The 20,660-nt window shown below is 40.2% G+C and overlaps 1 protein-coding gene across 1 annotated transcript in view; it reads right to left on the reverse strand.

Annotated features, from left to right (window-relative positions):
- Positions 1-775: 775 nt before the first annotated feature.
- Positions 776-20,660, reverse strand: part of NEK5 (NIMA related kinase 5) — a gene marked incomplete at both ends in the record, with an annotated part of 60,726 nt that continues 40,841 nt past the window's right edge. Inside the window, 6 exon segments of the mRNA XM_082675982.1 lie at positions 776-862; positions 866-917; positions 919-1,035; positions 7,890-7,998; positions 16,314-16,451; positions 17,530-17,640. Of these exon segments, the coding sequence (XP_082532108.1) occupies positions 776-862; positions 866-917; positions 919-1,035; positions 7,890-7,998; positions 16,314-16,451; positions 17,530-17,640 (614 nt within the window).

The following is a 20,660-nucleotide window of genomic DNA, read 5'->3' on the forward strand; positions in this document are numbered from 1 at the left end:
GTTTGTATATTAGTTTTCTATCACTAGTTACAAATGACCACAAACTTAGTTAAAACAACAAAAATTTGTTATCTTACACTTCCATAGGTCAGAAATCTAAAGTGGATTTCACTAGGCTAAAACCAAGGCGTTGGCAGAGCTGCATTTCTTCGGCAGGCCTTAGGGGTGAATCCGTTGCCCTGCCTTTCCCAGCTTCTAGAGGCTGCCTGCATTCCTTGGCTTGTGGCTCCTTCCTCCATCTTCAAAGGCAGCAGCATCAAGCTGAATCCCTCTCAGGTGCCACCTCTCTGGTTCTCTCCTTTCCCTCCCTCCTCCACTTTCAAAGACTCTTGTGCTTACATTGAGCCCACCTGAATAATCCAAGATAACCTCCCTATTTTAAGGTCAGCTGATGAGCAACCTTAATTCCATCTGCAACCTTAATTCCCCTCTGCCAGGTAAAAATATATTCACATTTTTGGGTGCATGTGGGGTGAGGGGAGCCACATTACTCTGCCAACCACACATATTATCTGAAAGATTTCTCAGCGTAAAAATATTAATTTTAAATAATTTTAAAATTATTATTTTAAAAAAATTAAATAATTTTAATTATTTAATTAAATTTTATTAATTTTAATTAATTCAGAAGTTAGTCCTATTGTCTAAATTGAGAAGAAAACTAATAAAGCCTTGGGATTACTGGAAAACCCTTACAATAAATGTATATTTATGACTGCTCCCAAAGAGACACTGTAATAGATACTAACTTGTTATTTAAGAAAAAGTTCAATAATCACACTTGTATATTTTGACTGGTGGTTGATGTTCCTGGGTCTTCATCAACAATACAAATTTTGTCATCAGATGGAGTAAAAATACTCTACAAACTTTCATTTAATTCTGCATATTTCTGTATGCCTATCCCCTTTCTTTTCAGCATCCTTAGAGGAACTGGAAACCTCTTCCCTTTTTTCTGCCTCTTTGGAAGTAGAGAGTTTTTCCAGGGATTCTACTACTTCATTTCTCAACTCATCTTCAGATTCTTCAAAATTTCTGAAATCATAAGCAGTAAAAAATCAACTTTGGGATATCAAAACACGAATGAATACATGTGAAAATCAGTGTCCCTTCTCATGCCCCACCCCCACATGACCAATCTGAAAGTTGCTTTTTCACCCAGGTAATAAATTATCATATCAGTCTGGTTTCTCTAAGGATGATAAACAACCAACGTTGGGAGAATCAGTATTCTGTTTAGCTGGATTTGTGTTCAGTAACTTTTATTATATTTATTAATATCCATCTACTCTTAGTTTAAAAGAAGAGGAGGGAAGAGAAAAAAAAGAAAAAAAATAATACAATGGCTGCCATATATTGAGCCCTTCCTATGTGCCAGTCACTTCCCTGGAGCACTTTACACATACTGTATTTCTTCTACTAATAACAACACTTGAGGTGGACATTATCATCATCCATTTATAAAGAAGCTGGGCTCAGAGAGGTTCAAAAACAGTGCCCAAGGTCTCACAGTTCTTAACTATTAGGACCACGAATTGAAATTGTGTCTAAGGCTGCAACACTGATGCTTTTAGAAAAGAAGAAGGGAAGAGACCAAGAAAACTATCTCAAAGATCACAGATATTTAAGGGGCAAAGGAAAGAAACCTAGGAGGAGCTGGTAGGAACCAAGAGTGTTCGTCATGGAAGCCAAGGGAGCAGAGAATTTCCAGAGAGAGGGAGCAGTCACATAAGATGAGGACTGAGAAATGATCATCGGACTCGGCAATTTCAAGGTAATAGATGACCTTTGCAGGAATATTTCAGAGTTCTCTGCAGCCGGAGCCATCATATAGTGGATCAGGAAAGCAATGGGAGGTTTAAAAAAGTGATGACAATGAGCTAAAACTCCTCTGAGGGGAGCCCTGCTCTGAAAGGACAGTATTATCTCAAGAACATAAGGGGAATGGGTTTTTTTGGTGTTTTTCAAGATGGGAGAGATTTGGGCATGTTTATAAGCTGAGAGGAAGTAAGTAATAGATGTTGAAAATACAGGAGAAAGGTAGATTAATTGATAGCAACATGGTCACTGAGGAAAGGCTGGGACTTAGAGCACCTGTGTAAGGAGGAGCTTTCAACAGGAAGGGAGACTGCTTTCCTCTGAGAAGGAAGATAGGGAGGGAGAAGGAGTCAAGGACGCATGTGTAAAATATTCATGGATCTACACAACAGAGGTACTTCCACCTACAAAACACCCCCTCTGTGAAGCAGAAGGCAGGGCACGTGATGAGAGCAGGGTGGATGGGGGTGAGTGTGCACGACTGAGGGTTTGGAGGGAAGCTGGCCAGGCATAGGATTGCTAGGTATCACAGAGGACTCCCCTGAAATTGGAGATCATCAGTTCGGGGTGGACCAGTAATTATAGCTCCCATGTGTTAAGCTGCCATTACTCAGGTATGTGCTTACACAAAATCTTGCCTTTGTCTCCATTCCTCTACAATGTAATAATATGTCTGTGTGAATTTCTTTTCATTGATCCTGCTTGATTATTCTTTTATTTCCCAGATATCATGATTCGTGGCTTGCAATCATTACAAAAAGTTCACAGCTATAATTGCTTTGAATATTGCTTTTCATTTATGCTCTTCTTCTGGAATTCCTTTTAGATATACATTGAGCCTTCATGCCTCTTAACACTTCTTTCACATTTTCGATCATTTTTTCCCCCTCAGATCTAGTTACTAATTCCTTCATTAACTCTATCCTGTTTTTAAACTGCTGAATTTTAATTTCTATTGGAAGACTTTTTTCACGTTCAGAAGTTCTATTGGTTGATTATCAAATCTTCCTGTTCTTTTTTGATAGACCTGCTTTTTTCTCATGTTTTCTTATTTTAATTAAATAATTTTAAATACACAATAGTAATTATTATGCAAATATTAAATACTCATAATATTATCTGAAGTTGTTTATGACCTAATTTAGCTATTTGTTGTGTTTGCTGTCTCTCATAGTGGATTTAATCTTTAATTGTGAGCTCATCTTCAGCAGTGCTTTAGTGAGAAATTCACTGTAACCTGGATTGAGGCTATATCCCTCCAGAGTGTTTTATATGTATTTCTTCTAGAGATCCCAGAGTAATTACAATCTCTTCCTGCTAATTTTAATGTTAATTGTTCAATGTACATGTTTCTAGACCATCCAGGTATTGTAAATTCAAACTCCAAATCTGAGTGAAGACAAATCCATGGTTATAAATTTCTCAGGAAGTATTTTTCTCCCAGAGATTGAGCCAAGACAGACAAGCCACATTCCTGAGCTTTTTTCCTAGACCACCATTGCACTGAAGAGCAGCTCTTCAAGGGTTCCATTTAGGAAGAATGGAGGGGAACCCAATGAAGAAACCAAAAAACCTGTCAGATATGTAGGAGATAGGAAAGAAAGGAGGGAAGAAAATTTTAAAAACAAAACCAAAAAAACCCCACAAAATACAAAAGAACTTCCAAAACAAAATGAGCCTGCAAACTAAAATTCCAAAACACAAGAATAAATCTAATGGTAAGAAAGGTAAGGTGGGCAACAATTTTTTTTTTTAAGTTGGACCATTGAACTAACTCGAGATGAAATTATTATTATTTTATTTTATTTATTTATTTTTTTGGTACGTGGGCCTCTCACTGTTGTGGCCTTGAGAGCCGTTGCGGAACACAGGCTCTGGACGCGCAGGCTCAGCGGCCATGGCTCACGAGCCCAGCCGTTCTGCGGCATGTGGGATCTTCCCGGACCGGGGCACGAACCCGTGTCCCCTGCATCGGCAGGCGGGCTCTCAACCACTGCGCCACCAGGGAAGCCCAAGAGATGAAATTATTTTTATGGAGGCACTGGAAGAAATTTTCACATATTGGGGTATGGGGAAGTCATTCTGGCTTATACATGATTTGGCCTATACTTTATGTGACCTGGAACAGCCTGTCTTATGGCCAAGCTTGTACATCTGCTTTAACCATTAAAGAGTGTCAACTCTGGGAGCTTTCCTGGTGGCACAGAGGTTAAGAATCCGCCTGCCAGTGCAGGGGACACAGGTTCAAGCCCTGGTCTGGGAAGATCCCACATGCTGCAAAGCAGCTAAGCCCATGCGCCACAACTACTGAGCCTGTGCTCTAGAACCCAGGAGCCACAACTACTGAAGCCCGTGCGCCTAGAGCCCATGCTCCGCAACAAGAGAAGCCACTGCAATGAGAAGCCCGCACACCACAATGAAGAGTAGCCCCCCTTGCTGCAACTAGAGAAAACCCGTGTGCAGCAACAAAGACCCAACACAGCCAAAAATAAATTTTAAAAAAAGTGTCCACTCTGAAGATAGGGATAAATGATCCCTGTTCCTATGACACCAATGCTAAAATACTCCTTCAAAGATGAGGGTCCCTTCCCAGACACCAAGGTCATCCTGACTCGCTGTGTATGTGCTAATGGCTCTTTTGAAACCTTGAAGGAAGGTACCCCTGTAATGTTTGATGTTTGTTCTTTGTTCTGGTAAGATATAAAAACTGTACTGAAAACCATGCTTCTCCAGAGGGCTTTCTTCTTCCTTGGTGGAGTCTACGCTTCTGGTCTATAGTTCGCAGTTTTGCTTGAATAAAACTCTCTTCTATTCTTTATTATAGATTGTTTATAATTGGCATCAACAGAAGATTTTGATAAAGCCCTTAAAGTAAGTATGCTCAACAAGAGAAATTAAAGCACAACCTCCATTTTAAAATGTTTTTAAATTATGGGAAACAATTATGCAAGAATGAAGCAAGAACATATAAATATAAGAAAAAATAATTATAAATATTAGGAAATATGTAATCATTTAAGTTAAAAACCTAATAGATGATACCCAGAGAGAATTGGAAAACAGTATTCAAGAATTCACCTAGGGCTTCCCTGGTGGCGCAGTGGTTGAGAGTCCGCCTGCCGATGCAGGGGACGGCGGGTTCGTGCCCCGGTCCGGGAAGATCCCACATGGCGCGGAGCGGCTGGGCCCGTGAGCCATGGCCGCTGAGCCTGCGCGTCTGGAGCCTGTGCTCCGCAGCGGGAGAGGCCACAACAGTGAGAGGCCCGCGTACCACAAGAAAAAAAAAAAAAAAAAAGAATTCACCTAGATTGAAACAAAGAATAAAAAATATGAAAGGGGACTTCCCTGGTGGTTCAGGGCAAGACTCCATGCTCCCAAGGCAGTGGGGCCAGGGATCGGGGAACTAGATCCTGCATGCATGCCGCAACTAAGAATCTGCATGCCACAATTAAGAACTAGTGCAGCCTAAATAAATAAATACTTTTTTAAAAAATATGAACGTACAACTAGGTGTTATTGGGGACAGATTGAGAAGCTCTAGAATCTATCTAATGGGAGAGCCAAAATGGAGGGAATAAGAAAAACGATATTTGGAGAAATAATAGGTTAAAAATTTCCAGAACTAAAGAAAGTCATGAGTTCTCAGAAGAAAGTGAACCAAGGAGGATAAAAGATAAATCCAGACTTAGAGATATCATAGCAAAACATAAGAATGAAAGAAGAAAAAGTAAGTTATGAAAGTACTAGGGAGAGAGCACATCTATAAAGGAAGAACAATTAGATGATAGCAGATTTCGCATCCGCAATAATAGAGACCAGGAGAAAAAGGAAGAGGCTGAGAAAATTCTCCCCTCCCTTCCTCCCTCCCTCCCTCCCTCCCTTCCTTTCCTTCTTCCATCCCTCCCTCCTTCCTCCCTCCCTCCCTCCTTTATTTGCTAGACAGGTTGATTCCAATGTTCCCAGGGAAAAACAAACAAGTAAGACTAGACAGGAAAATTATGAAAAATGAAAGCCCCCCCAAACAATAAAACATATTATAAACATGTTTATAATAATTAGACTAGAAAGAATAGGAATTGGATACAAATACACATAAAAATGTTGTATCTCATAAAAGTGGCACTTCAAATTGGTATCAAAAATAAAGATTTTTAATAAATGGCATTGGAATAAGTAAGGAGTTATTTGGGGAAAAAATTAAGTTGGAGCCACACTTTACACTACAAGTAAAATTCAAGATGAACAAAATATTTAACTAAATAGAAAACTAAATCATAAAAGTACTAAAAAATTCTGGTATCATTTTTTATTAAATAATTGATAAATCTAAGTAAACAAAAGTAAGAAATTTCCTCATGGCACAAGTCACTATAAATACAATCAAAAAGCCAACAAAAAACGGGAAAATATTCTTGAAACATATTACAGCTAAAAGACTAATTTCCCTAAAATACAAAAAGTTCCCCAAATCAACACAATGTTAATAGCCTAAATTTTTTAAATGACTAAGGCTATAAATAAAACTGATTCCCAAAGGAGGAAATAAAGATGGATCTTAAGCATAAGGAAAGGCAACCTTACTCATAAAAGAAATGCTAATTAAAACAAACCTGAAATGGCATTTTAAAATCTATCAACTGTGCAACGATCCATAAGTTTGGTAACACACTGAGCAAGGAAATATACAAGGAAACAGGCACTTCCATACCCTGTCAGTGGAAGTGTTCATAGGTGTAACCTCTGTGAAGGGCAATTTGACACTATCCAATTACAAACGTACATACTCTTTGACACAACACTTTGCTGTTCTGGGAATTTAAACTCTCTATATACTACTGTTTGTATATTATGATAGGTACTCAAGATACACTGTTAAGTGATAAAAGGAAGTTGTGAGATAGTATCTACATTATGAAACTTTCTATAAAAAAGAAAAGGAATATACACATACCAAGATATACAGATTTGCTTACATTTTAATGGAATTTCTCAGAAGTATGCACAAGAAGCAGGTTGGATTGGTTGACTCTGGGGAGGGGAATTGTGTGGCAGAGGTAATGAGATAGCAGAAAGACTATGAAAAGAATATACCTTTTGAATTTTGAAACATGTAAATATATTACCTATTTTAAAAATAAATTATAATAAAAATTTTAAACTTCAAAGGACTCCAAATTTTAGAACTAATTAGAGAGTTCAGTGAGGTTACAGGATACAACATCAATAGTGTTCCATACACTAGCAGTAGCCAAAATGTAGTAGGAGAAAAATGACCCCATTAATAATGGCAACAACAACAAAAAAGTTAAGTGGTATCTATATCATGAAGAAAACTACAAAAATACTGAAGAATATTTTAAAAGGCATAAATAGATGGAGAGCTATACTATATTCATGGATGTTAAGACTTACAATCACAAAGATGTGAATTCCCATAAATTAATCAACAAATGTAATCTCATTCTCATCAAAATCCCAACAAGCTTTTTCATGACACTTTACAAGAGAATGAAAGGATGTATACGTTGAGTAAAAAGCAACAGCAGGGCTTCCCTGGTGGCGCAGTGGTTGAGAGTCCGCCTGCCGATGCAGGGGACACGGGTTCGTGCCCCGGTCCGGGATGATCCCACATGCTGCGGAGCGGCTGGGCCTGTGAGCCATGGCCGCTGAGCCTGCGCGTCCGGAGCCTGTGCTCCGCAACAGGAGAGGCCACAACAGTGAGAGGCCCGCGTACCGCAAAAAAAAAAAAAAAAAAAAAAAAGCAACAGCAAAGATAATTTTGAAGAAAATGATATGGAGACTAGAGGAAACTGTGAGGACTAGCCATACCAGATATCAAAAGGTAAAATAAAGCCATAGTAACTGACAGAATATCACTGATGCAGAAAGGGAAAACAAGCCATTGGAAAAGAATGGAGAACCCAGAGACAAACCCATGTATATAAGAAAACTTGGTCTCCTTAGCTGGGTCTTTGAGGCTATATTCTATGCCTCAACAACAGCATTTTAACTTTTTACCATTTTTACTATTTCCCGTGCTTCATTTAGGCATCTAGGTATGACCTACTTACGTGTCATCATCATCAGATCTTGGTCCTGGTTGTTCTTCATCTACTTCAATGTCAGAGGCCACTTCTACCTTCCCCTCTTCTTTAGGAAGCCATTGTTTTAATGGTCCCACTGTTAAATGACAGAAAGAGAGATTAAAGCATCCCAGCCTATACATCTCGAGAGGGACATATACTAAAAATCCTATATTGAACATCAACCACAATGGTAAAACCTTTGACTAATTTCCATTAAAACAGAGAATAGACAGGTGACAACTGACACCAACTATTCCGCATTGTACTGAAGGTAGCAGGCAACACAAGAGAAAGAAGTAAGAAGAACAAGGATCAGAGATGAAGAGACAAAATAATCCCACTTTGGGAGTAGATGCTTTGATTGTATAGAAAATTTAAGAAAATCTTGTAAAAACTTAAGACTTTCCAACATTATTGCACTACCCTCATCCTTCGTTGTTTTTACACCCAGTATTCAGTTTATGGTTACGGTTAATCACTGATGTCTGCAAAGAAAACCCAAAGCACACACCCACAATTTTATCTTTTTTGGTGAGGGGAGGAAGGAGGTGAGGGGGTGAATTAATTGTTGTTATTTAAAATGTACTTTTTGGGAATTCCCTGGCGGTCCGTGCCTTCACTGCCAAGGGTGTGGGTTCAATCTCTGGTTGGGGCACTAAGATCCTGCAAGCCCCACGGCTCAGCCAAAAAACAAAAACCTTGACTCTTGTGATTTCAAATAATGCCCACATACTATTAAATACTTTGCAAACATTAAAAAAAGAATGAGGTAAGCCAGACTCTTAAAAATTAAATTTTGTTTTTTAAAAATGTACTTTTTTTCTCTTGGGAAAAAAATCAGAATGAAGGTAGTACAATATTTAATTTCTTTATAGAAAGCAGCATCCCCTCAACAACTCTAAGCTTCCAATGATTATGAGATGCACATATTTTATACACCAATAGCAAAGAAAATGTTCCCAATAAAATGGGACAATGTCTTCTTAGCCCTTAGAATTTATATATATATATATATACACATATATATATATATGTGTATATATATATATATATATATATATATATATTTTTTTTTTCCGGAACGCGGGCCTCTCACTGTTGCGGAGCACAGGCTCCGGATGCGCAGGCTCAGCGGCCATGGCTCACAGGCTCAGCCGCTCTGCAGCATGTGGGATCTTCCCGGACCGGGGCATGAACCCGTGTCCCCTGCATCGGCAGGCGGACTCTCAACAACTGCGCCACCAGGGAAGCCCAGAATTTATACTTTATATAAATTACTATAAGAACTCTTTTAGTCCTCCCTAAGCATACATTTTTAATCACTCTTGTATATTCATAAAAATGAAAATATAGGTGAAAAAAATTGGATAAGGTATAACTAAAATTCCTCACATTCACAGTATTACTCCTCTGAATTGTTATTTTTTTAACATATCAATCAAATTATTTTGGATCCCAATTCAAAGAGACCGTAATAAAACAATTCATGAGACAATCAAGGAATTCTGAATTACTTTTTGTGTCGATGTCTGAGATTTTTTTGTTTGTGGTAAAAGAAAAAATAACATAAATTTACCCTCTTAACTATTTCCAAGTGTACCGTACAGTATTGTTAACTATATGCACATGGTTGTACAGCAGCTCTCTAGAACTTTTTCATCTTGCATGACTGAAACTCTACTCCCACTGAAAAACAACTCCCTATATCCCCCTCCCCCCAGCCTCTGGAAATCACCATTATACTTTTTAAGAATTTGACTCCTGTAAATACCTCACCTAAGGGGAATCTTGCAGTATTTATCTTTCAAGACTGGCTTACTTCACTTAGCATAATGTCCTCAAGGTTCATCTATGTGGTAGCTTGTGACAGGATTTCTTTCTTTTTTTAACACTGAATAATAATCTATTGTATGTATATACCACATTTTCTTTGTCCATTCATCCACTGATGAACATTTAGGTTGCTTCCTCATCTTAGCTATTGTGAGTAATGGTACATTGAACATGGGTGTGCAAAAACATCTCTTCGAGATCTTGTTTTCAATCTTTTTGTATATATACCCAGACGAGGGATTGCTGGATCAGGCAGTTCTATTTTAAATTTTTTAAGGAACTGCCATACCATTTTCCATAATGGCTGCACTATTTTACAATTCTACCAATGGTGCATAAGGGTTCCAATTATTCCACATACTTGTTATTTTCTGGGTTTTTTTTTTTATATGGTGGCCATCGAATGAGTGTGAGATGATAGATCTTTGTGGGTTTTGTTTTGTTTTTTAAAATTTTTATTTATTATTTTTGGCTGTGTCGGGTCTTCATTGCTGCACGTGGGCTTTCTTTAGTTGTGGCAGTGGGGGCTACTCTTCGTTGTAGTGCTCGGACTTCTCATTGCGGTGGCTTCTCTTGTTGTGGAGCATGGGCTCCAGGCACGTGGGCTTCATTAGTTGCGGCACGCGGGCTCAAGCTGCTCCGTGGCATGTGGGATCTTCCAGGTGCAGGGCTCGAACCCGTGTCCCCTGCATTGGCAGGCGGATTCTTAACCACTGTGCCACCAGGGAAGCCCCTCTTTGTGGTTTTGATTTAAAGTTACTGATGATTAATGATGTTGAGCATCTCTTCATATGCCTGTCAATGATGTCTGTTTTTTTCCCTACAAAAACCTTGGTGCAATCAAGAACATTGTTGAGACAGATTTTCTTAAAAGAATCCACAAAAGAACTAAAAGGATTCACAGAGAATTTAAAATGCTGGTTTCTTAAGTTGGCTTTAAAATTATGTAGAGCTAGCCTACTTTCAACTACCACTTTAGGAATTTTGCTAAGTATGTCTACAATAGTTAGCTTTTCCAGAATAATAAACTACCATATAACTTAGTGGCTTAAAACAGTAACCATTTATATAGGTCACAATTCTGCAGCTGGGCGATTTGGGCTGGGCTCAGCTGGTCGGCTCTTCCAGTCTCAGCTGGGCCCCTCATGGCATCTGCAGTCACTTGCCTGGCCACCTGGAGGTTGGCTGGTCTAGCATGGCTTCATTTGGGATGGCTTGTCTCTCTGTTCCACACGGTCCCTCATTTTCCAGCAGGGCAACTGGAGCTAGTTGAGAGATGGACAGGATTTCAAAAGAAAGAGCAGAAGCTCCTTAAATACTCAGATTTGCCACACCATCACTTCTGGTGCATTCTACTGACCTAAGCAAATCACAAGACCAGTCAAGACTCAAGGGAAGAGGGGAAGAAAAACATTTAATGACAGAGGAGCTGCAAAGTCATACTGCAAAGGGCATGGATACAGGGAAGAGTGAAGGACTGTGCTCATGTTTGTAATTTATCATAACATACCTTTCCCACCCAAACTGTACAACCATCTGGTTCCTAGGTGTCTAAAGAGTATTTCACTTTAGTCTCCAGGAAAAAAAAAATCCCTACCCTCTGTTAGCAAGTGGGATTAAAAATAGGAACTTTCCTCCAAAGGTGGAATTAAGAGCAAAGTGTGGCTTTTTTTTTTATTTTTTTTCAGTAAACTGTTACATGACTGCTCATGTACACACAAGTAGAAATCTCACCCTCTTACATTTACCTATTTAAATCAACATATTTCATCCCAAATCATAGCCCATGTTACTTCCTAAAGCGCATTAACCAAATGAAACAGATTGATATATCTCATCTATGAGGTAGTCTGGCTAATTAAAAGCAAGCCAGAGTATTCCTCCTGGTGTGGGAATCTGACAGTTTTTATTTTCCTGTCTTAGGAAGACAGTTTTAGGAGGCTCTTATTTTTGTTTAACAGGATAGAAGAAAGAATGAAAGGCTAACTACAGAAATGTAAATCAGCTGTTATCAGGATGTGCAACTATGATGTTACCAAGGCAACTGTGTGGCCCGAAAACTTACACTAGAAAAATAGACGTTACCTTCCCACCAAGGATTCCCTTGGAGTGGTTAAACTATAAACAAAATTACTGACCTGAATTAATTATGCACATGTAAAAAAATACTTCTCTTTGAAAGAGTGTCACTCTTACTACTTAGAGTCATTTAAAAGGATTTTGTAAAGTCTTGCTATTTCAAACTTTTAAAATTAGCACAAATTAAACATGTACTTGATAAACCCTCATTTTTATTTATTTATTTTTAATTAATTAATTTTATTTATTTATTTTTTTGCATTGGGTCTTCGTTGCTGTGTGCGGGCTTTCTCTAGTGGCAGAGAGCTGGGGCTACTCTTCGTTGCGGTGCACAGGCTTCTCATTACAGTGGCTTCTCTCGTTGCAGAGCATGGGCTCTAGGTGGGCAGGCTTCAGTAGTTGTGGCATGCGGGCTCAGTAGTTGTGGTGCACAGGCTCACTAGTTGTGGCTCGCAAGTTCTAGAGCGCAGGCTCAGTAGTTGTGGCACACGGGCTTAGTTGCTCCACGGCATGTGGGATCTTCCCAGACCAGGGCTCAAACCCGTGTCCCCTGCATTGGCAGGCAGATTCTTAACCACTGCGCCAGATTCTTAACACAATTCTTAACCATTCTTAACCACTGAGGAAAAGTCCAAACCCTCATTTTCAAATGGAATTTAGAGCTAGAAACATCAAAGGAATTTATCTTCAAGGAGTTGGATATTTAAGCTGAAGACTGACAAACGATATATGAATCATACTTAAATGTACGACAACGAATCCTTAAATGCCTTTATAAATTGTGTCTATTACACCTGTAATCAAAGTTATTAAAATCTACACATGCAGAAAGTCTTTACAAAGACTCCATAGAGCTGTAAGAATAATTAGCATTGTAATTTCCTTATCCAACTTGATAGCAATACAAATATTGGCAATCCCATGCCTTTACATAAAGTGATAGTAAAAACGTGCTATGGCTGTATTTTCATTCACAAAGACATGGTGGGGCTTCCCTGGTGGCGCAGTGGTTGAGAGTGCGCCTGCCAATGCAGGGTACACGGGTTCGTGCCCCGGTCCGGGAGGATCCCACATGCCGCAGAGCGGCTGGGCCCGTGAGCCATGGCCGCTGGGCCTGCGCATCCGGAGCCTGTGCTCCGCAACGGGCGAGGCCACAACAGTGAGAGGCCCGCGTACCGCAAAACAAAAAACAAAAAAACAAAGGCATGGTGACTTACTAAGTTCTGGGCATTATACCAGGCGCTAGGGATGGAGAGGCCGAGTGGGGTGGTGATCAAGACAAAGCTCTCAGAAGCTTATAGTCTAGTGAGGAAGAAAGATATTAAACAGGAAACTAAAGTGAACTTTACTTTTATGATCAGAGAATTACAGTGTCTTGTGGGATATTAAGCAGGGAAACCAAACTTAGAGGAATGCAAAGGAGACGTGCCCTGATGTTTTCTCAGGCATTTAAAACAGTGGTTCCTGGGGGACTTCCTGATGGTCCAGTGTTAAGACTCGGGCTTCCAAGGCAGGGAGGTGTTTCAATCCCCCAAAAAACAAAAACAAAAATAAAAAACAGTGGTTCCAGGCTTCTCTGGTATTGCAGTGGTTAAGAATCTGCCTGCCAATGCAGGGGACATGGGTTCGAGCCCTGGTCCGGGAGGGTCCCACATACCACGGAGCAGCTGGGCCCGTGCACCCCAACTACTGAGCCTGAGCTCTAGAGCCCATGAGCCACAACTACTGAGCCCGCGAGCCACAACTACTGATGAAGCCTGCCCACCTACAGCCCATACTCCACAACAAGAGAAGCCACCGCAAAAAGAAGTCACTGCAATGAGAAGCCCGCGCAACACAACAAAGAGTAGCCCCCACTCGCCGCCAACTAGAGAAAGCCCGCGTGCAGCAATGAACACCCAATGCAGCCAAAAATAAATAAATAAATTTATAAAAACGAACAAAAAACCAGTGGTTCCTTGTCAGTGGTACACAGGCAGTAGTTTAATTGAGATCCAGGTTTTTAATAGCAATCTCTAAAATTTCAAATAAAATTGCTACTGCATCTTTTTATGGCCTGAATTTAAATGATAAACATAATAAGGAAATGTCTTTCATGCCTTTAACCAATATTTGAGTGTGAATGAATTTGAGTATGAGACTGAATTCATGTGAAATTGTCAGAGGCAACTAACAGAGAAAAGACAGAGAGACCTTAGACAAACTTGAGGATTTACAGAAAGCTTATTAGAATTTTTTGGATTAAAGGGAAGCATGTCAATCAAGTTACAGGCTCTTCCACTCATTCATTCCAATTATTAAGTGATTAAGAATCTCCTATATTCCAGACACCTTTGTAAAGCCCTGTTCGGCAATATAGCGAAAAGCAGGGAGGGAAGGGTATCTGCTGATAAAACATCAGAAATGGCCGGGAGGTTGCATCAGAGTGAAATCTTACAGGAGGAATTACTTTGGCAAAGGGAGGAGTCTTTAGAAAGACTCACCTTTCTAAACTGAGGGAGAAATATTTGCTGATGGAGAAGTGCTAGCAGCCCTGGTGCCCGGAGAGGCCATCCGATCTTGAAGGCACTTACAGTCTGCAGAGTCTGGATTTTATCCTGAGGGTATAGGAGAATCTTTTGCAGGATTTAAAAGGATTTTTAGGATTATCTGGCAGGGGTGCAGAGGGAGGGGTAAAGAAAGAAGAGATGACCAGAGACAGGAAGTCAAGCTTGCTACAGAGATAGGAAAGATGGGGTGAGGCCAACAACAGAGTGAGAGGCTGACAGAGCAGAGAAGGCACAGCTGGGGTGGGAGGGGATGCCTGCACCTTTAGCAGGTTACAAAAGAAAATACCTACATTTTGCTTTGAATGCTACCCTTAGAGACAAGTTCCTATGTTTAATCCCACTTGTTAGATTAAATTACTCATATATGCCTAATATAAAGCCATCCATTTGAAAATGCAGTAAGTTCATGAGTTAATTAATTTGGTATGCAAGATCAAATGAAGTTTTCTATGACTCTCTCCAAGAAGCACAGGAACAAACCCAAGAAGACACATCATAGTCACCAGTATGTCACCATCGCAGTGTCCTGAAAGATGGGCGCCCCCCTCCTACCTGGTCTGTGGCCCCAGCCCTTGGCCTCCAGGCCAAGCCAGGCCAGCCCAAAATTTCTTCCCCACCGGCCCCCAGCCCCATCCTTACAGATGATGTTTCTATCCCAGGATAGAAGGGGAGGGAGCAGACATGCAATCACACTGCCGTCTGTGGTTTGAAGGTACTTGAAAGAGAGCCTTGAAGGCAGGGAGGCATTTCCTCTCTCTCTCCCCACTGCACTGCCACCCCCGCCTTGAGTTTTAAGTGTGGCAGCTGAGATAAGTAATAACACCGAAGGACTTCATCTACTCAGGGACTCTGGTCCCTTCTCCGGTGCCTAGATTTTAGTCATACCGTCTTTCTTTTTCTTTCTTTTTTTTGGGGGGGTACGCGTGCCTTCCAGACGCGCAGGCTCAGCGGCCATGGCTCACTGACCCAGCCGCTCCGCGGCATGTGGGATCTTCCCAGACCGGGGCACGAACCTGTGTCCCCTGCATCGGCAGGCGGACTCTCAACCACTGCACCACCAGGGAAGCCCATACCGTCTTTCTCAGTCTCTCAGGCCTGTGGATCTGCAAGTTCTCCCCACCTGAAATATTCGTTCCTCAATAAAATGCTGTCCATTCTTTCAGACTCACCTTTCACAAATATTCCCCTTCTCTTGAGCTTCACAAACGGGCAGACCCACTCTTCAGAAACAGTCGGGTACGACTCTTGCATTATTCTCAGTGTTGTCCTTCAACTTTGCAAGCACGCATCCGCCTCCATCACTGTCAGGTTTTTAACCAGTCCTCCGCTCCACTTCAGCCTCGCATCTCAGCAAGCCCAGCCCTGAAACCTCGCCCCTGCGCAGGTGTTCTCTGTTTGATACCTGCCTGCCCCAAATGGCTTTGCTCGTAGCAGTTTACACCTGCACACCCAGTGGAGGACCAAATCCCCACTGTGATAGGAATTCCCTCGAACTTTAGAAAGTAACGGTTGGTTTCCCTTAAGGTCAACAGCAGCATAATCTTGCTAAACATTGGAGGCAAAAACCCAAAGCCAAAAAAAACTATATTAAGATGTATTTTACGGCCCCCAGGATGGTAATTTGAGTCTGCTGAAGAGCTGTCAGAATAAACGGACTCTGTGAGGTAGCGCTAAGCACTAGCGCATCACCTACAAAGCCACTGGTCCTTCCTACCTAACTTTTCATCACTTGTCAACCCATCACATTACAGAAAATGATCCTACTTTTCTCAGAAGTTCAAGTCTTTTGTTAATGGCATTTGGAACAGGTTTGGACAAGCAAATCAGCTTCTGAAAAGGCTTAGACACCCTCCCAATTCTCTCTCCAGGCTATTTTTATCCCCAGTCTGCATTTACACCTCTGACAAAATTCCACAGGGGACTATGTTCTTAAAAGTAAACTACATACCAAATTCTCCATCGTTGGCAGAAAATGAGCTACTTGTTAGATGTGCTGCTGTCAAAACACTCATTAAAGTTCCTGGCGTTTCAAGCCGCCACTGTTTCCTGTTTTCTGGAATGCCTTCAATCACGATCACTCGGCCGTCTGAAAAGGAGCCTGGATTATTGAAACTAAAAATGCTTCTTCATTTGAGTTTTTATAAAATCACAGAATGTGAGATCCTTGGAGGTCACCTAATCCCACCCCTCATTTTATTAGCAAGGAAGCTGAGAAACAGAAAAGTTTAGTGACAATATTATCATGTACTGTTGGGCAGGAGAGTCATTTTTTGCCCTGTAAACTGGCTGTTTTGGTGTGTTGACATTTCTATTCTATTTATTTTAAATTAGGTTTCCCCTCTTACTGTCTCATTGGCTTAGGATGGATTAAATTGTATTATGTTTGCAAGCCCTTTCTTGTAAATTTGATGATATGCAATATATTTTATAATAGTATAAATATGGGTCAATTCACACACTTTTAATTACTAATCTCAGTGATATACTTACAGACTTCAACTTATAAGATGGGTATAAATTTTAGCTGTCCCCCAGCCCCATGTTGTCAAGAAGAACATAGGAAATAAGCAATAAAAATCTCCACCACCTGTAAGATCACACCCAGATATTGCTGGGACTCTCTGCTAAGGAAAGACTATGCCAGAAGCCCAAATGAAAATGGAAGAATTTAGGTTGAAAATATCATCATATCCTAAACACTGCTAACATGGAAATAGCACTTTGGTTTGCAAAGCAAGCTAATATGTATCTTTGCACTGACTCTCTAAATCTTGTGGGACAGCTAATATTTCAGTTCTGATGTTACTGAGGGAAAAACGACCCTCTAAGAAACTGCAAGGGAGTTACTAGGCTAGCACGGGAAGGCAAATGAAGCCACCTGTCCCTCCTTGGGAGGAAGGTGGGAACCTGGATCTTTCTTCCTTTACATTCTCATAGCTACAGTGGCCAATTGTCTAGGATAATTAGTAGGCAAGTCTCTGCAGAGGTAGGGGAGAAACCAAAACAAAATCTTTGAAAGGCATTTAATACAAATCTATCGGGATTGTACTGAAAACTGAGAACTGTCAAGTCAGGGTGAGCACAAGCATTTGGGGTGAACACAGCTGTCTTTGGGGCCTCGCTCTCCTCTTGCTGACAATTCATGCCACTGATATCAGCTTCACCCTCAGGCACAGTGGAGCAGGTGGAGGTGATGTCGGCTGTGGCCATCATTTGCAGCAGAGTCTGAGGAGACCCAGCATCCCACTGTCTCCTGTCCTCTGCAGCGGCAGCATCTGGAATGAACAACCCTGAGTATAAGGAAATAACTCGTTGATCTCAAAGCAAAGTGTGACTAACTGCAAGAAATAGTTCTTAGGAAACCTGGAGTCCATCAGCTGGTAACTTCAAAAGCAGAGAAATCAAGACCCTCAATCTAATACAGATTGCTATGGACCGAATGTTTGTGTGCCCCCTCGAATTCATATGCTGAAACTTAATGCCCAGTGTGATGGTATTAGGAGGCGGCGCTGTGGAGAGGTGATTAGGTCATGAGGGTGGAGCCTCATGAATAGGATTAATGCTCCCATGAAACAGACCTCTGAGAGCTCCCTCATCTTTTCCGCTAAGTGAGGACACAGCAAAACGATGGAATCGGGCCCTCACCAGACCCTGAATCTGCCAGCATCATGGTCTTGGACTTTCCAGCCTCCATAACTGTGCAAAATAAATGTTGTTTATAAGTCTCCCGGTTTATGGTATTTTGTTACAGTGGCCTGAATGGACTAAGACATAGATAGATCATAACTTACAAGACTGAAGTGATAAACAGGTTTAAAATTATTTCACTTTTATTAACATTTGACTGACTAGCCAATGTATTTAACACTAAAGAAATATTAACGGCGTGAATGGACAAATTCTTGAGGCATTTATGTGAACTTTAGTCAGGTTCCATAGAAACTGTTCCATTACCTTAATTTAAAAAATAACTTGTGTTATCATTTTCTTTATTTATTAGTATGTTTCATTATAAGAACTCTGGAGATCAGGTAAGTAGAAGAAGGAAACAAAAATTACCACAACCCCACTCTCCAGAGACCTAAAATTTCAAAATTTCCTTTTCGCATATAGTTTCTGCTTCGTTTTGAAACAAAAAAGGGGCCAAATGTTACACACCCTTTTATAACTTGTTCTTTTCAATTAGCAACATACCATACCTGTATTATTAAATATTGTTCTACACCACCATTTTAAAGAAAACATGGTATTCTGTTTCATGGATATATTATAACTTAACTAATTCTTTTTTGCTGGATTTTTAGATTGCTAGAATTTTTTACTATTATAGACAACACTTTAATGAACTCATTTGTAGTTAATTTTTTTGACATTTATGATTATTTTCCCTAGGTAAACTACTGAAAATGACAATGCTAGGGGCTAGTATTATAATATTTTCTTTACCAAAGGCTTTCACTGTTAAAGCTGAATCTATTACTAATTTATTCTGTGATTTTTTCCTATGTATTTTGAATAGCTAATTCTTCCCTAGCCAAAAAAAAAAATACTCACCTATATTTTCTTTCACTTTATTTCCTGACATATAACTTCATTTTTTTACATATAAACTCTTTGATTTTATTTTGGAATTTATTTTGTTGTATCATCATATAGGGTCTGATTTCACAATTTCCCCCAAATTGTTAACCATTTGGTCCTAGAGCATTTATCTGAGTAATTCTTTCTTTTCCCATTGACTTATGATGTGACTTTTAGCATATGCTAAATTATGATACATACTAGAGTTTGTCTAAACTTTCTCTTTTTTCATTACTTTTTTTATTCTGGTGCAGTATCACATTGTTTTAACGACTATAATTTATATAATCCAGTTTGATATTTGGAAGGGCAAGTGCCCCTCAATGCTCTTCTTTTGTAAATTTTTTGGCTAGTTAAGAATCTCCAAGATCTCCTCACACCAGAAAAAAATCCTATTGTGCTTTTGATTGAAATTGCCAAAAATCCATATATTTATTTGGAATGAATATTTCCAATATAGAACAGTGTTATTTCTCTACATTTATTCAAATAATCTTTAAATACCTCAGTAAGGTTTTATAGTTTCCTTCATATGCTCTGCACGATTCTTGTAAAGTTAATTCCCAAGTTATATGTACACACACACACACACACACACACTCTCACACATATCTGCTGTTGTTACTATAAATGAGATCTAAAGACCAACTGGGGAAACTATTTGCAATACGTATTTCAGGCAAAGGTTCAATTTAAATGAGTCTCATAAAGAAAAAAACAAACATGCCATTTTCAGTAGAAAAATGGATAAAGGATGTGAGCACATAATTCACAAGAGAAATACAGATGTCAATAAACACATGGGAAATTGTTCAGCCTGAATAGTAATTACGGGAGCCCAGTTTAAATTAAGAGACCGTTTTCAGCATCAAACTAATGAAGTGATTTTTAAAAAAATCTAAAAATAAGCATACATGTCTTTTGAGACTTATAATTCACTCTCCTCTTCCCAGAGGAACTCACGCAAAGAATAACCTTTGATTTGATTCTTTTCACTGGAATTGCTTACACTGAGGCCACTCAGGGCCCTTGATAACCAAACCCTGTGGGCTGTTACTCAACCTGCCTCATTTGGTCTTTCTCTTCCAGTTGATACTGCCAAGCCCTGAGGCTCCTTCCAGAATGTTCTCTCCTTCTTTGGCTTCACTCTCTTCTGATTCTCCCAAAACTTGTTTAAACAATACAAGCGCCTGTCCTAAGCTCCATTTCCTTCTCACTCCAGTCCCAGTGCCTAGGTGTTTTCCACCACCATCAAGGTTGAAATACTGTGCATATGCTAAGGAAGCCCTGATTTGCCCCAGAGCTTTGGTCAGCTATCACCTTCTAAACACCTCCAGCTGATGCTCAGAAAGACCTAAACTCAACATGTTACAAAGTTAAACCATTACATTATCTCTACTGACCTCCCTCTGCGTGACGTATGCACCTGTTTGGCTGGTGATAGCCTTGTCCATCTGAATTAGAAGACTGGGACCCTCTTCTCTTCCTCAGTCCCCACACTCAGCAGTTCACACCTGGTGTCTATTGTCACTGCACTGCCCTGCCCTGTGCACCTGTCATTTCCCACCTGGACCAGTCTCCTGCCCTCAGGCCTGCCCCTCCACGCATCCTTCACACGGCAGCCAGCGTGATCTTTCTCCATCACGAATAACATTTAATTCCCTTTGACTGAAAGTCATCACACAGGATAAAGCCCAAGCTCCCTGGAATGCCA

The sequence above is a fragment of the Grampus griseus genome, assembly GCF_964374135.1.
Source record: "Grampus griseus genome assembly, chromosome: 18".
Lineage (NCBI taxonomy): Eukaryota > Metazoa > Chordata > Mammalia > Artiodactyla > Delphinidae > Grampus > Grampus griseus.